The sequence below is a fragment of the Oncorhynchus masou genome, unplaced genomic scaffold (assembly GCF_036934945.1).
Source record: "Oncorhynchus masou masou isolate Uvic2021 unplaced genomic scaffold, UVic_Omas_1.1 unplaced_scaffold_1297, whole genome shotgun sequence".
Taxonomy (NCBI): domain Eukaryota; kingdom Metazoa; phylum Chordata; class Actinopteri; order Salmoniformes; family Salmonidae; genus Oncorhynchus; species Oncorhynchus masou.
The window spans coordinates 31,299-48,680 of record NW_027002821.1 but is presented as its reverse complement, the minus strand read 5'-3'; the positions used below and the strand labels follow the sequence as shown (position 1 = coordinate 48,680).

The 17,382-nt window shown below is 43.7% G+C and overlaps 2 protein-coding genes across 2 annotated transcripts; one reads left to right on the top strand and one right to left on the bottom strand.

The window, feature by feature from the left end:
- Positions 1–5,640: 5,640 nt before the first annotated feature.
- LOC135530239 (oocyte zinc finger protein XlCOF19-like) lies at positions 5,641–6,589 on the bottom strand. Its single transcript, XM_064958596.1, has 2 exons — positions 6,450–6,589; positions 5,641–6,196 (listed from the first exon to the last, which is right to left on the bottom strand). The coding sequence occupies exons 1-2, from the start codon at positions 6,587–6,589 to the stop codon at positions 5,641–5,643; spliced, it is 696 nt and encodes a 231-aa protein (XP_064814668.1).
- An 8,288-nt stretch (positions 6,590–14,877) lies between these two features.
- Positions 14,878–17,382, top strand: LOC135530243 (zinc finger protein 239-like). The gene is made up of 3 exons (XM_064958598.1): positions 14,878–14,998; positions 15,344–15,440; positions 15,689–17,382. Exon 3 carries the CDS (start codon positions 16,379–16,381, stop codon positions 16,883–16,885), a length of 507 nt encoding a protein of 168 aa, XP_064814670.1. The 5' UTR covers positions 14,878–14,998; positions 15,344–15,440; positions 15,689–16,378; the 3' UTR covers positions 16,886–17,382.

The window sequence follows — 17,382 nt, the reverse complement described above, 5'->3', positions numbered from 1 at the left end:
CAATAACTTCAAGAAGAGCGGTTCAATTGTTGTTGTCAGGGCACCCAAGAAAGTCCAGCAAGCGCTGGGAACATCTCTTAAAGTTGATTCAGCTGCGGGATCGGGGCACCAACAGTACAGAGCTTGATCAGGAATTGCAGCAGGCAGGTGAGAGTGCATCTGCACGCACAGTGAGCCGAATGACCTTTGGAGGATGGCCTGGTGTCAAAAAGGGTAGCAAAGAAGCCACTTCTCTCTAGGAAAAACATCAGGGACAGACTGATATTCTGCAAAAGGTACAGGAAGTGGACTGCTGAGGACTGGGGTAAAGTCATTTTCTCTGATGAATCACCTTTCCGATTGTTTGGGGCATCTGGAATAAAGCTTGTCTGGAGAAGACAAGGTGAGCTCTACCATCAGACCTGTGTCATGCCAACAGTAAAGCATCCTGAGACCATTCATGTGTGGGGTTGCTTCTCAGCCAAGGGAGTGGGCTAACTCACAATTTTTCCTAAGAACACAGCCATGAATAAAGAATGGTACCAACACATCCTCCGAGAGCAACTTCACCCAACCATCCAGGAACAGTTTGGTGACGAACAATGCCTTTTCCAGGATAATGGAGCACCTTGCCATAAGGCAAAAGTGATAACTAAGTGGCTCGGGGAACAAAACATCGATATTTTGAGTCCATGGCCAGGAAACTCCCAGACCTTAATCCCATTGAGAACTTGTGGTCAATCCTCAAGAGGCAGGTGGACAAACAAAAACCCACATATTCTGACAAACTCCAAGCATTGATTATGCAAGAATGGGCTGCCATCAGTGGCCCAGAAGTTAATTGACAGCATGCCAGCGTGGATTGCAGAGGTCTTGAAAAATAAGGATCAACACTGCAAATATTGACTCTTTGCATCATCTTCATGTAATTCTCAATAAAAGCTGTTGACACTTATGAAATGCTTGTAATTATACTTCAGTATTCCATAGTAACAACTGACAAAAATATCTAAAGACACTGAAGCAGCAAACTTTGTGAAAATTAATTTTTGTGTCATTCTCAAAACTTTTCGCCACGACTCTACATGGTACTAACATTTTCCCTATCATTAGTCCAACATTTGCAAACAACATTTTCTATTGGACAAATTCAGGTATGTTTATCCCCGTTTTGTTCCATTTGCTTCCATTTAAGAAACGTTTTTCAACAGAATCGGCTGAATGAATACACCACTGATCACATGGTTCACATTCATAGCAGCCATGTTGTATTCCTTCTCACATCTATGCGCTCCGGCGGGCCTCGGTGGCAATACATTAGTAACACCAAAATCTGACCTTGACTTGGGGAAGAGTTCCAGTGTTGTGTTAAAGTCATAGCCAGCTAGCTAACATAGCATCCGCCATTCAGTAAGCTAATCTAGCTTGCTGCATTTGCAAGCTAAGTGAAACTGAAAAAATTACTCTCTATTTATCTCTTGCTTCTCCTTCATTTTGGAATTAATTAATTTGTTCAAAACTGTTCAACTACTGTCTTTCTCTCTTTTGAGTCAACTATACACAACATTTTATGCACTGCAGTGCTAGCTAGCTGTAGCTTATGCTTTCAGTACTAGATTTATTCTCTGATCCTTTAATTGGGTGGACAACATGCTGCAAGAGCAGTGATAGGTTGGAGGACGTCCTCCGGAAGTTGTCATAATTACTGTGTAAGTCTATGGTAGGGGGTAAGAACCATGAGCCTCCTAGGTTTTGTATTGAAGTCAATGTACCCAGAGGACAGTGTTGGGGAATAATCAGAATTTGTTGGGTAACATAGATAAGATGTTTTTATTTTCATTATATGCTTGTGAGTTACTTCTCATCAGAATGTCTATTTTTGTATAATACTGTTGGCCGGTTGCAGTTATCTGTTCTCTGTCATGGGGTAAGTTACTTGGGCCGCAGAGAGGGGAGGGGTCAAGCTTGTCTTCATAGGTAAACATGTCTTTTAAATCAATTATCTCTTGGCTCCACAATGTCTGTGTGCCAGTCACTGTGTCTCTGTGATCTTGTCAAGGAGGGGTGTATTTGATATATGCCTGTTGATATGAGGATTTATTTTATGGTCCTGCGAGGTGAGAACATAGTTTAGGAGACAAAGCTGAACGATAATTTATAGCCAATGCTGTCTGGCTATGTGTGTCTTTGCTATAAAGGATCTCAGTTGCAGTGTGTAAGGACTCTCAGAGAATTCATTTATAGACACTGAATTGATCTGAGAGTCACAGGGTTGTGATGGAGCTCATATAATTAAAGATGGACTTTATGATAACTCTGACTTATGTGTGGTTTGTTCTCATGATTTGGTAAATACAGGAATTTCCACTACAACGGAAACAAGCTGTCTGGCTACATCATGTGCGACCCGACAGACTGCTCGAGGCTACTGTAGACCTTATTTGCAAAATAGTGTGTGTTAATCAATTATTTGGTGATGTGATTATATTTAGTATAGTTTTATCTAAAAAATACATATTTTTTTATGTTTTACAATTTAAAATGTATTTAAATCACTGAGGAGCCTCCACTGCTACAAACTAATATGATCCACCATCAAACGGTGAGACTCTCAGACATTTCTGTTGTTTTGCTCTACAAACAAACGCCCATAAGCCTTATCAGAAGGTAACCTGGTACCAGTTTCAAAACTGAATGTGAAATATATATGGAAGTACACTAGTGCCAAAAAGGGGTTATGCCACATTCACATGCCAGTCGGAACTAGGAAACTCCGACATTTGAGACTTGCTAATTCGTTGATCACAGCCTGTGATTAACTTCAACCAGTTAGAACATTTCAGGATTTCCTAGTTCCGACTAGCACGTGAACACGACATCAAATTTGGGTTAAAACACAATTTCTTGAGCTTTCTTATAATACAATCTGGGTTTTTCAATGTTTGAATACTTTCTGTTTGGCATGATTTTTTTGTATTTTATTTGTCACCATATATGAACAAGAATAACATGCGTAGGCTAGACCCTGGTGACCCTGATAAGATACAGGCATCCTTCCTAACTCAGTTGCTGGAGAGGAAGGAAACAGCAATGGTGACTTTAAAACAGTTACATAGTTTAATGGCTGTGAAAGGAGAAAACTGAGGATGGATCAACAATGTTGTAGTTACTCCACAATACTAACCTAAATGACAGAGTGAAAAGGAAACCTGTAAAGAAAAAAATATTACAAAACTGTATTTGTCCTGAATACAAAGCCCTATGTTTGGGGCAAATCCCGAAACAACTCATCACTGAGTACCACTCTTCATATTTTCAAGCATGGTGGTAGCTTCATCACGTTATGGGTATGCTCGTCATCGGCAAGGACTTGGGAGTTTTTTAGGATAAAAATAAATGGAATAGAGCTAAACACAGGCAAAATCCTTGACAAAAACCTAGTTTTCTGCTTTCCAATAGACACTTTTAGACAAATTCTGCTCTCGGCAGGACAATAACCTAAAACACACTGGAGTTGCTTACCAAGACGACATTGAATGTTCTTAAATCTACATGAAAATCTATGGCAAGACTTGAAAACGGCTGTCTAGCAATGATCAACAATCAGCTTGACAGAGCTTGAAGAATTTTGAAAATAATAAATGTGCAAATATTGTACAATCCAGCTGTGCAAAGCTCTTAGAGACTTACCCAGAAAGACTCACAGTTGTAATCACTGCCAAAGGTGATTATAATAATGTATTGACTCAGGGGTGTGAATACTTATGTAAATGAGTTATTTATGTATTAGATTTTCACAAAATTTGCCTAAAAATCGAAAACAATGTTATCACTTTGTCATTATGGGGTATTGTGTGTAGATAGGTGAAAAAACAATCAACATTTAAGCCATTTTGAATTCAGGCTTTAACACAACAAACTGTGGAATAAGTCAAGGCGTATGAATACTTTCTGAAAACACTGTAGATGTCCAACTGTCATTAGTTGATATGAGAAATAATACATTTCAACATAGAAGCACAATAGCCAAACCAAAATATGAACTTTAATTGGTTCTTGCTAACTGACCTAGAGAGATGAGACAGATTTATTTTCAGTGTAAGTAGCAAATCTGATATTGCAATGTCATAGAGTGCCTATCCTAGATAGTGTTGGGCCCAACATGTGCCTGGACGCTGAGACAGTGCACCCTCCCAAGCATATCTAATAGCTCTGAAAAATTATTAAAACAAGTCTTGTCCTACCTCATCCCCATACTGTATTTATTTATTTATTTTGCTCCTTTGCACCCCAGTATCTCTACCTGCACATTCATCTTCTGCACATCTACCATTCCAGTGTTTAATTGCTATATTGTAATTACTTCGCCACCATGGCCTATTTATTTCCTTAACTTACCTCATTTGCACTCACTGTATATAGACTTTTTGTTTTCTTTTTTCTACTACTATATTATTGACTATGTTTTGTTTATTCCATGTGTAACTCTGTGTTGTTCTATGTTTCCAATTGCTATGCTTTATCTTGGCCAGGTCGCAGTTGTAAATGAGAACTTGTTCTCAACTAGCCTACCTGGTTAAATAAAGGTGAAATAAAAAAAATGAAAAAATGTCTGGTTTAAACGTTCAACAGCACTGAATAGGTTAAACCCTAGAATAAACTTAAAGCTATCTTTTAGGGCTAGGCCTAAATCTAATCAGCACACACCATTCTATAAATGATCCATTAAACCAACCATGAGGAACATCATTGATCCAAAGTGCGGCGATAGCATAGAACATGAAACAAATTCAAATGAAACTAGTTGAAACCTGTCGACCATAAAACCATAATGTGCGTGACCGCGATAAAACTAAATATAACCTTGCTTTTCGGCCTAACAACTTCCTAATAAACAAAATGTACAAATAATCAGATTTTGTTTTAAATACAATAAATGTATATTCAACATTTTTCTCCTTTTTCACGCTACGCTATCACTTAGCTACGTCGTTCTTTTTTTACGCTACGTCATCACTTAGCTACGTCGTTCTTTTTTACGCTACGTCATCACTGAGCTACGTCGTTCTTTTTTACGCTACGTCATCTATGTCGTTCTTTTTTTAGCTACGCTATCACTTAGGAACGTTGTTCTTTTTTTACGCTACGTCATCACTTAGCTACGTCGTTCTTTTTTTACGCTACGCATCACTTAGGAACATCATTCTTTTTTACGCTACGTCATCACTTAGCTATGTCATTCTTTTTTTACACTACGCTATCACTTAGGAACGTCATAATCTCACAGCATGAACCTTTCAAACAATAAAAGTAGCCCCAAATGTTTACACAACCAAAGCGTTGACTCTTGTAATCAATCAGTACAGAAAAACATAAAATAACATGTCCTTCCCGGTCACTGTGAGAATAGATTGAGATCCCTGCGTCATTAATCACTGTGAGAATTCAAGATTCAATTAAAAAAGGATTAAATGTATTTTTTTCCTCACCAACTACACACAATATCCCATTAAAACCTATATGGCTGGGTTTTGAACTGACAAATGGAGAATGTCCATTAATCCCCTCTATACACCCTATTCTTATATATATATATATACTACTGCATAGTGCACTATATAGGGAATAGGGTGCCATTAAAGGCTCGTCCCCCTGTCCTCTCTATCTGTCTTTGTGTATTGTCTTCAGGTGTTTCTTCAGATGGCCAGTCTGTTTGAAGTGCTTGCCACACTCAGAGCAGGTGTAGGGTTTCTCCCCAGTGTGGACCAGTTTGTGCCTCTTCAGATGATTGTAATCCAGAAAGCCCTTCCCGCAGTATGAGCACCAGTGTCTCTTCTCCCCGTTGTGCCACCTCAGGTGAACATTCAGCTCCACACGCCTCTTGAACCGCTTCACACAGAGGGAGCAGGCAAACGGTTTCTCTCCAGTGTGAACGCGGAGATGCGTCTCCATGTCGCGCCGGATGACGAAGCGTTTGTCACAGATCGGGCAGATGAACGGGCGCACGCCGCTGTGGACCATCTGCTCGTGCTTGGTCAGGCCGAAGCGGTAGACAAAGGTCTTGTCGCACTTCGGACACTGGTGGCCCCGCTGATCACCGTGGACGCGGGCATGGCGGTTGAGGCCCTTGAGGTCGGGGAAGTCCTTGCCGCAGGCAGAGCAGGCGAACGGGCGCTTCCCCGTGTGGAGAAAGGCGTGACTCTCTAAAGAAGCGGCGCTGCTCAGGACACGACCGCAGTCTGCACACTGGTTCTTGGTAAAACATTTTAAAACTGTTTTTTTGGCGAGACGTTTCGGTGGAGCCTGGGGAGTCTGTTGGAGCTGGTATGGTACCGGTGTGCGGTTCTCTCTTCTCTGGGTTTCTTAGCAACCACTGGAGATGGAGTACTGTTCTGGGGGCAGGGCCTTAAGCGGAGGCGGAGACCAGAGAGGAGCGCTTCACGTTGACTTGACTTTCTGCCACCACCTACCTGGACAACAATCTCCTCCTTTTTTCTTGCCGGCGGGGGTTGTCTCCGTAGCGACAGACCTGGTTGTCATAGCTTCCGTAGACGTGGCAGGGAGGGAAGAAAGCCCTCATCTTTCTGCCCTTCATCTTCCTCCCCCCCATTTTTCCTCCTCCTCTTCCTCCAACCACGGCAGGGCGCGTACTTGGGGTACTACTGACAACTGAGCTAAAAACTGTGTCTTAGACATTTGAAAGGGGCAAGAGGGTGAGGGTGTAGTTACAGCAGGGTCTGACAGCTGAGGAGGAGCTTCATCAGACATCCTCTCTGGGAAAGCAGGTGACTTCGGTCGTGGCACAGTGGGGGAGCGTTGCACATGATCAGTGACCAACGACCCCTGCTTCTCAGGGGGGCCGGCAGGTTCTATCAACACAGTTGGAGAAGGAGCGGACTGGACCGGTGGTGTTAGCGATGTTGCCATGGCAACACCCAACTGCTCCAAAACTGTAGGCGGTTGCGGTTGTGTTGGTGGTGCGACCGGTGGTCCTGTAGGCCTAGCTGGTTGTGTTGAGGGCACTGCTATTGGACGAGCTACAGGTAGAACATCTGTGAAGGACTGTGATGGTGATGATTGGGGTGGACGAGGGGGTACGGGGCTGGGCTGTGTATCCTGATGAGGGGTTCTGGGTAACCCGGAGAGGACAGGTGGCAGGCGCTCTGACGCTGCTGCTGTCGACTTCACCGTTACGGTCGACTGGACAGTTTCTTTTGACAGAGTAGTTACCGTGGACTGGACCAATACAGCAGACAGGACAGGTGATGTAGACTGGATAGTGGCTGCTGATTGAGAAGATGCTGTCTGGTGTAATGTTGATGGGAGACTCTGCTGCTGGTATTACCAGTGACTGCTGTTCTGCTCCAGGGGCCTGGCCTGCACTGGCACTGGTAACTTCTCTGGTCCTGGGCTGGGATGGGCTGAGAGCCTGGGGGGCCTCCTGGGTGTCTGGATCTCCCTGGAGGACGGCCGCTGCGGCTCCTGGGGTAGACTGGGTGGTGGGAGGCCTTTCCTGGGTGTAACGGTTGATCAGGGCCCTGACGGCTCCAGGAGGGACCAGGGCTACAGAGGGACAGGAAGGAGAAAGGTGGCGGGGATAGTGGAAAGCGAGAGATGCAGAGAGAGACAGAGAAAGAACAAAAGACAGAGAGAATAACAGTGGAGAGATAATTATAGATATTATTAGAGCCTGGTTCTCATTCCAATACTGTTTAATACATTGTAATAAGATGTGTGATTCAGAAGCAGGTCTCCCTAGTTCCTACCTCTGCCTGGTAACTCTCTGAGAGGTTGTCTGCGGACCAGAGTCGGGGGACCTGCCCCCCTCCTTCTTCAGCAGTATGTACCCAGGGGAGTAGTCATCAGAATAGTCTGCCTCCTGATGATGGGGGGGGGGGGGCAATGGCACAATCAACCACAAAAGCTTAGGGTCATTGAAAACTCTGACAAAGACTGTGAGGCCGATGTACATAAGCTTAAATGAACAAGTGATACTAGCAAGCGCAGTGTGAAGGTTTCTCTTTTTTTCTGGGTTCACCAACAACAGGTTGGGTATAGAGAGGTGGATGAATTGACAAGACAGTACAAACAGATCTGGGACTAAGACTAGCTGGGGACTCAGGCTACAAGCCTGTCTTACCCAGTCGACCTCCTGTTTGATCAGAACAAAGGCCATCTGTGGGTTGCCCTCTTTGTTATACGCTCCACAGTGCAGCTCAGTCCCCTGGTCCTCCTCCGCAGGTGCTGCTCCCCAGCCCGAGGTAAAGCCTGCTTTGTCAGAACTGAAAATACCAGACCAGAAGATAGTTGTACATAGGATAAAAGGCACAAAAAACACGCTGAGTTAAAGTTTACAAACCAACTGATGTGACAGAACATTTCACATCCTGTGTTGCAACCATACAAATAGAATCCCGTCAAATTGCCAGTGTTTGAGGTTCCAAGTAAGTTCTATTTTATCTATTTCTATGGTTGCAACATCCCTATCATTTTGGGTGACATATAAATCCGTAGGTTATGAAGGATCTCTTATCAGTCATTTATGAATGCATAATAGTATAGACTACAACTCTCAAAACGATATGTTCTGCCTAATATTGTAGTCTATACAAATTAAACGTAGCTACATGAAGTAGTTTTGGAAAAAATAGCTGTGATTCTACATGCTCAGCGAGCTAATTATCAGGATGTGTGATCATGGGTGAGTAATTAGAACGTAGATAGATAGTTAGCAACAGTGGATAACGTTTTCAACTCACCGCATTGAACGCCGATGTCACATTTTCCGATACGTGTTGCACTTTGACTCGGTCTGGGCTCTGTGGTTTTGGCGTTCACTTTCACCGGTCCATCTCTTCGTTATTTCATGGGATCGACGCCTCGATTTGAGGTTCCTTGTTCTCTTTTTTATTCTGGATATTTCGGCTCGCAGTTCCTCAATAGTTGTTTCGAAAAGTTTAATTGTCTCGGTGACTGCAGTATTCAATACACTCTCCATAACAGAGGCGAACTGAATTTGAAACCCTTCGTTCGACATGTGGGTGGCAGACATCTTCAACCAACACTCATGTACATGTACAATCGATTATTATTTAGAATATAACGTACAGGATTGATCAGAACATGGCTTCTTATTCTATGGACACGGCACACAGTGCTTTGTGTGACGCACTGAATGATGTGTAGATTTCCTGTAAATATTTTACACAATTTTATAAAAATAGCCGGATTATATGTTCAACCTTTTTTACAGTCAACGTGAGAACATGCAAAGGTTTTGCTCAAATAAAGACGTCTCTCCAGAGAGGAGCGTAGTGTGGATTGTCCCACTACCAGATCCGTAGGTTTGTTTCCGGAAGTGCTATTGTTTTTTGGGAATGACTTCAGCAAAGATTTGTTATAACTAGACCAAGATAGACCCAGCCTGTTGTTTCCAATGGGAACAAATTAGTAATAGTGGGCATAACAATGAAAGAGGTGGGCAGAGCCAATCACGAACTAGCAAGATCCTATTGGCGCGTTCTAGCATTTATCTGCATATTTCCCCCTCCTCGCCTTGACGTTCCTTGTAAACAACGTCATTTAAAAAAAACTTTCGCACATGGTACACTCTGCTCATAACATATAATAGTTTGGGGAACAGAAAATTGTTTTGAGATCAAGCAAAATATCGTTCCATATTCTCCCACTCACGGCCAGTAGATTTCCTGTCACTACCATATGTGGTAGTGAATGGAAAGCGGATGCTTTACATTTTATACATCCGGTGAAATGTCTGTCTCATTGTTCTATCTGTGATTTTGGTGTTGGCTCTGTACCTATCAAACGTTAGTTACCTAACTGCCATGAGCTTGCGTTCTTTCAATGCCTATGGTATTTCTTTGTTCGAATATCCTCATACAGTAAATGCTACATCTTATATCTCGAAAATATTAAACTTGTTATTAGAACCGTCATTGAAAGAGACAACATCCAACAGTAGCTAGCCTGCTAACGGTAGCTAGCTAGCTTCCTAGCCTTTTGCTGAGCTGGATCGTAACACTGACCCACCGAAACAAAAGTACCTAAATGTTATGAACTCGTAACTGTACCTAGCTACACATAGACAATTTGCTATGATGTCTGAAGCCATCGTAACCTTCCAGTCTCAGCTCTCCGGAGTCATGGAGACGGTATTCAAGGCTGCTATGTACGAGATCACAAGGCTGGTGGACGATAGCTTCCTGAAGGAGATGTCCCGCAGCCGGGAGCAGCTCGAGTCGCTGAAGAAGCGGCTACAGTGGTCGGAGAACAGACGCAGGGACAGAGAGGGAGACCGGAGGGGGAAGTGTGCAGACTGTGGAAGAGCTGACGAGGAAGCCAAGGAGAGAAGCTCTGGAACCTCACAGACAGGTGAAAAGAGAGACATCAAAACACATATCTACAATATACAAAACATTAGGAACACCTGCTCTTTCCATGACCGACTAACCAGGTGAAAGCTATTTCCCCTAATTAATGTCACGTATTAAATCCACTTTAAATGTATATGAAGGGGGTGAGACAGGTTAAATATGAATTTTTAAGCCTTGAGACATGGATTGTGTATGTGTGCCATTCAGAGGGTGAATGGGCAAGACAAAATATTGAAGTGCCTTTGATGGGTATGGTAGTAGGTGCCAGGCGCACTGGTTTGAGTGTGTCCAGAACTGCAATGCTGCTGAGTTTTTCATGCTCAACAGTTTCCCATGTGTATCAAGAATGGTCCACCACCCAAAGGACATCCAGCTAACTTCACACAACTGTGGGATGCATTGGAGTCAACATGGGCCAGCATCCCTGTGGAAATCTTTCAACACCTTCTAGAGTCCATGCCCCAGACAAATTAATGCTGTTCTGAGGGAAAAATGGGGTTGCAAATCAATATGTATGTATGTATGTATGTATGTATGTATGTATGTATACTATATGTATGTATGCATACATACATACATACAGTACCAGTCAAAAGTTTGGACACTCCTACTCATTTATGGGTTTTTCTTTATTTCTTTAACTGTTTTCAACATTTTTGCATGATAGTGAAGACACCAAAACTATGAAATAACACACATGGAATCATGTAGTAACCAAAAAGTGTTAAACAAATCACAAAATATTTTATATTTGAGATTCTTCAAAGTAGCCACCCTTTGCCTTGATGACAGCTTTGCACACTCTTGGTATTCTCTCAACCAGCTTCACCTGGAATGCTTTTCCAACAGTCTTGAAGGAGTTCCCACGTGTGGTGAGCACTTGTTGGCTAATTTACCTTCACTCTACGGTTCAAATCATCCTAAACTATTTCTATTGGGTTGAGGTCGGGTGATTGTGTAGGCCAGGTTATCTGATGCAGCACTCCATCACTCTCCTTCTTGGTCAAATAGCCCTTTCTAAATTAATCACAGACAGTGTCACCAGCAAAGCACCATCATACCACCTCCTCCATGCTTCACGGTGGGAAGCACACATGCGGAGATCATCCATTCACCTACTCCGCGTCTTACAAAGACACTGCGGTTGGAACCAAAACACTCAAATTTGGACTCATCAGACCAAAGAGCAGATTTCCACCAGTCTAATGTCCATTGCTTGTGTTTCTTTGCCCAAGCAAGTCTCTTCTTCTTATTGGTGTCCTTTAGTACTGTTTCTTTTTGCAGCAATTTGACCATGAATTCGCAGACAAGTAGGTAAACCACCACTACCCTCAGTATTATTGGCCAACATGCAATCATTTGAATTCAAACTGGATGATCTACGGCTAAGACTATCCTACCAACGGGACATTAAAAACTGTGATATTTTATGTTTCATTGAGACATGGCTGAACGACGACACAGATAATTTAGAGCTGACTGGCTTCTCCATGCATTGGCAGGACAAAGCAGCTATGTCTGGGAAGACGAGGGGCGGGGGTCTAGGGCTATTTGTCAACTACTGGTGCACGATGTCAAATATTAAAGAATTCTCAAGGTATTTCTCGACATAGCTAGAATACCTCATGATAAGCTGTATACCACATTATCTACCAAGAAAGTTGTCATCTATATTATTTGTTGCCGTCTATTTACCACCACAAACCGATGCTGGCACTAAGACCGCACTCAACGAGCTGTGTAAGGCCATAAGCAAACACGACAATGCTCACCCAGAAGCAGCGCTCCTAGTGGCCGGGGACTTTAATGCAGGCAAACTTAAATCCGTTTTACCTCATTTCTACCAGCATGTCACATGTGCAAGGAGAGGGAAATAAACTCTAGACCACCTTTACTCCACATACAGAGACGCATACAAAGCTCTCCCTCCATTTGGCAAATCTGACCATATTTCTATCCTCCTGATTCCTGCTTATAAGCTAAAGCAGGAAGAATCAGTGACTCGCTCAATACGAAAAGTTAGATGACAAGGATGCTACGCTACAGGACTGTTTTGCTAGCAAAGACTGGAATATGTCCCATGATTCATCCAATGGCATTGAGGAGTATACCACCTCAGTCACCGGCTTCATCAATAAGTGCATCGACTATGTCGTCCACACAGTGACCATACATACATTCCCCAACCAGAAGCCATGAATTACAGGCAACATCCGCACCAAGCTTAAGGCTAGAGCTGCCGCTTTCAAGGAGTGGGACACTAATCCGGATGCTTATAAGAAATCTCACTATGCCCTCAGACAAACCATCGAACAGACAAAGCGTCAATACAGGACTATGATTGAATCCTACTACACCGGCTCTGACGCTCGTCAGATGTGGCAGGGCTTGAAAAATATTACGGACTACAAGGGGAAACCCAGCCACAAGCTAAATGCCTATCTGCTCGCTTCGAGGCAAGCAACACTGAAGCATGAATGAGAGCACCAGCTGTTCCGGACGACTGTGTGATCACGCTGTCCGTAGCTGATGTTAGCAAGACCTTTAAAAAGGTCAACATTCACAAACTCGCTGGGCCAGACGGATTACCAGGACGCGGACCAACTGGCAAGTATCTTCACTGACACTTCCAACCTCTCCCTGACCGAGTCTGTAATACCTACATGTTTCAAACAGACCACCATAGTCCCTGTGCCCAAGAAATGGAAGGTAACTTGCTTAAATTATTAGCGCCCCGTAGCACTTACGTCTGTAGCCATGAAGTGCTTTTAAAGGCTGGTCATGGCTCACATCAACACCATCATGCCGGAAACCCTAGACCCACTCCAATTTGCATACCACCCCAGCAGATCCACAGATGATGCAATCACAATCCACACTGCCCTTTCCCACCTGGACAAAAGGAACATCCTATGTGAGAATGCTGTTCATTGACTACAGCTCAGCATTCAACGCCATAGTGCCCACAAAGCACATCACTAATCTAAGGACCCTGGGACCAAACACCTCCTTCTACAACTGGATCCTGGACTTCCTGACAGGGAGTAGTGGTGGTTTACCTACTCGTCGGCGAATTCATGGTCAAATTGCCACAAGGGAACCACTACTAAAGGACAGCGATAATAAGAAGACTTGCTTGGGCCAAGAAACACAAGTAATGAACATTAGATCGATGGAAGTCTGTCCTTTGGTCTGATGAGTCCAAATTAGATTTTTGGTTCCAACCGCCATGTCTTCGTGAGACACAGAGTAGGTGAACAGATGATCTCCGCATATGTGGCTCCATGCATGGAGGAGGTGGTGTGATGTGTGGGGGTGCTTTGCTGGTGACGCAGTCTGTGATTTATTTAGAATTCAAGGCACAGTTAACCAGTGTGGCTACCAGCAATATGCCATCAGCGATATGACATCTGGTTTGCGCTTATTATTGGGACAATGACCCCAATATACCTCCAGGCTGTGTAAGGGCTATTTGACCAAGAAGGAGAGTGATGGAGTGCTGCATCAGATGACCTGGACTCCACAATCACCCCAACCCAATTGAGATTGTTTTGGATTTTAAAGAAAGCAGCCAATAAGTGCTCAGCATATGTGGGAACTCCTACAGGACTGTTGGAAAAGCATTCCAGGTTTTTAATTTTACTTTATTTTACTAGGCAAGTCAGTTAACAACAAATTCTTATTTTCAGTGGGTTAACTGCCTGTTCATGGGCAGAACGACAGATTTGTACCTTGTCAGCTTGGGGATTTGAACTTGCAACCTTTCGGTTACTAGTCCAACGCTCTAACCACTAGGCTACCCTGCCGCCCCGCTGGTTGAGAGAATGCCAAGACTGTTCAAAGCTGTTATCAAGGCGAAGGGTGGCAACTTTGAAGAATCTCAAATATAAAACATATTTTGTTTTCTTTAACACTTTTTTTTGGTTACATTATTTCATATGTGTTTCTTCATAGTTTTGATGTCTTCACTATTATTCTACAATGTAGAACATTGTAAATTGTACAAATAAAGAAATGACTTAAATGTAAAAAATGTAAATAAAGAAAAACCCTTGAATGAGTAGGTGTGTCCAATCTTTTGACTGGTACTGTACATACATACAATCAGTGGAGGCTCATAATAATGGCTGGAACGGAGTAAATGGAATGACATCAAACTCATGGAAACCATGTTTGAAGTATTTGATACCATTCCATTGATTCTGCTCCAGCCATTACTATGAGCCCGTCCTTCCCAATTAGAGTGCCCCCAACCTCCTGTGAAAATATAGAATCACTCTGAAGTGGGGCTGCTGTAATGTGTACCTTTTATACTTTGGTGATCACTGATCAGACAGTATTGGTTTAAGAAAGGAGTCTGTCATGGGTGGTGGTGGCATCTTAATAATATGTTTCCTTTCCTTCATCTGATGTGAGGAGACTCTATTATCCACAATGTTACTTACCTTTTACTCCAAATGAAACGTTCTCTTTGTTTACCTGTGGCCAGGTGTGGAGAGGGGCATGGCCTGAAGCAGGAGAAGGTATCAGGGGAGGAGTGGAGCAGCTGTGGGGGCGTGGCCAGGGAAACAGCCTTAAATGATCTGGAGGAGACTGAGGCCACCAGCCCTAGGAAAATCTCTGAGGTAGGCAGGGGACTGACTAAATACCTGTGGGGGTGTGATGTTACAGAATGTTCAGGTGGAAATATGTTGTACATAACAGATTGTCTGTCACAAAGAATAGGGCAGCCATTTTCAAACCTCTCCTCATATTTGAACTGTTCCAGAACTTAAACACTTCATTCAACTTGTCAACAAATCATCAAGTCCTTCACTACTTGAATCAAGTATGTTAGTTCAGGGCTACGACAAAGTTATGAGATGTCTGGGGGTACCAGAGGAGAATTGTGAATATAGAACCATCATGTCAGCTCTATTCAATCACTGTCAGTTTATCCATTATTTAGTCAGAATAATTTGCTCTACCAGTCCACAGAGGTCGGAGGTCAGAAGCTGGACAGCCTGCTGAAAGAGGAGCCTCTCCACAACACTGAGCTACAGGAGAGATGGGGCGTCTGCCTGGATGGTGAGTTGAGGAGTTTACCACAAATATAACACAGACAATAACCTACTTTTTATGATGATGAGAATGATAACAAGAGTAACTTTGATAGTATGCTGTTTCATTTAAAATGTATTCATTATTATACATGGAAAGTCAACTTGAAACTGTAAGTAGACATTTAACATTACAGTTACTCTACTACCGTTTCTAGTAATTCTAATGTATTAAATATGAATGCTTCTAATGCCCCATGTCCCCTGTGTTTTCAGGGGCCGATGGTTCAGACGTCTCGGGGCCCAGTAAGAGTTTTATTCAGCAGGATCTACAGCGGTGCCAGGATGACTGGGCTTCTGGTCTAGACCAGGGCCTGAACCACCGGGCCCCGAGGGAGACCCCAGCCAACCTCTCTACCGCCCCCGCTACGGCATGGAGGAACTGGGGGTCGGCTTTGAGAAGTCTGGTTACGGCAGTAGTGGTAGTGGCGACCATCTTCTAGACATGGAAGGGCTGGATAGGCTTCCTGGTTCTCCGTCTCGTCTGGGGGGGCTGAGCTACAGAGTTGCAGGTCGCTACCAGGTGGACCTGGGGGGGTCTGAGGGGGGAGACCATCACCATCGCTCCCACATGCCTCGCTCCCATCGGAGCCGGAGGGAGCAGGTGGGGTCGCCAATGCCATCCCCCCACCCGGAGGTGGGAGACCTGAACTGCCTGTTGATCAACGAGGAGGGTTACCTGCAGGACTCCAGTGTCGTGTACCCAGAACATGGTGTCCCAGAGTCAGGTAGTAGAGCCGGCCACAGGGGGCTATCCTCCATCCACTCTGGAAGCTCAGCCCACAACAACACAGAGAGCCTGTATGATGCCGCTGACGACTTTGGACTCTCTTTAAACCTCAGAGATCGTTCACAAGAGCAGGTAACAGGAGTAGGGGGAGGCGTCATGCCTGCAATCAATGTACCATGACCTTCCCAGACTTTGGTTCCCTCAAGGCCCACAAGCAGACACACAAAACTGGTAGAGAGTCAGGGTCTGGGCCTCCGTACTCCTGCACCCAGTGCGGTAAGACCTTCACCCAGGCCTGCAACCTCAAGGTCCACCAGAGGGTCCACCAGGCCAAGGGACTCCACCTCTGCAGCCACTGCGGCAAGGGCTTCACCTCCTTCTCCGACCTGAAGAGGCACAAGTGCAGCCAGACCACAGACAAGCCCTACTGCTGCTCCATCTGTGGGAACAAGTTCAGTCGGCTCTGGAACCTGAAGGTGCATCAGCGCATTCACACGCAGGAGAAACCCCACTGCTGCAATATGTGTGACAAGAGCTTCACACGGGCAGACATTTTGAAAGTGCACCTGCGCACCCACACTGGGGAGAGACCGTACTGCTGTTCTGTGTGTGGACTCAGCTTCAAACGACTGGCACATCTGAAGTCACACCAGCGCAAACACAGGCCAAATCACCTGGACTGAATTTTTTATTGATACATTTTTTTGTTATATAACAGACACTTACAATTGCTACATTAATCTTCGAACAGCTAGTTTTATTATTTTATTTGACATTGAGAACATTTCTTGTGATCAGTTCTTTATTAATAAGGACATTGAAAATATGAACATGTTTGCTGTGATCTAGTGTACAATAAATTAGGCGGCTCTGCTATTCTTACAACTTTGCCCAGTCAAAAAGGCGGAACTACTTTTCTATGACTTCTGATCCTTCTAGCCTTGATTTTCATTTTTATAATTTTTATAGTACTTTTTAATATGTATAATTTTTACTAGGTGTTGTCCAATTAATTCTGTAACCCTCTTCAAATCAAGTTTGATTGGAAAATGCTGTTCAAATGACATGCATTATCAAATCTTTGTACTCCCTGACTAAGGCCATGCAGCCGAAACGCGTCTGAGTTTAATCTTTGTTTTCATTTAACATGCCGTACAAATAAAGGCATTTTAATTAATTA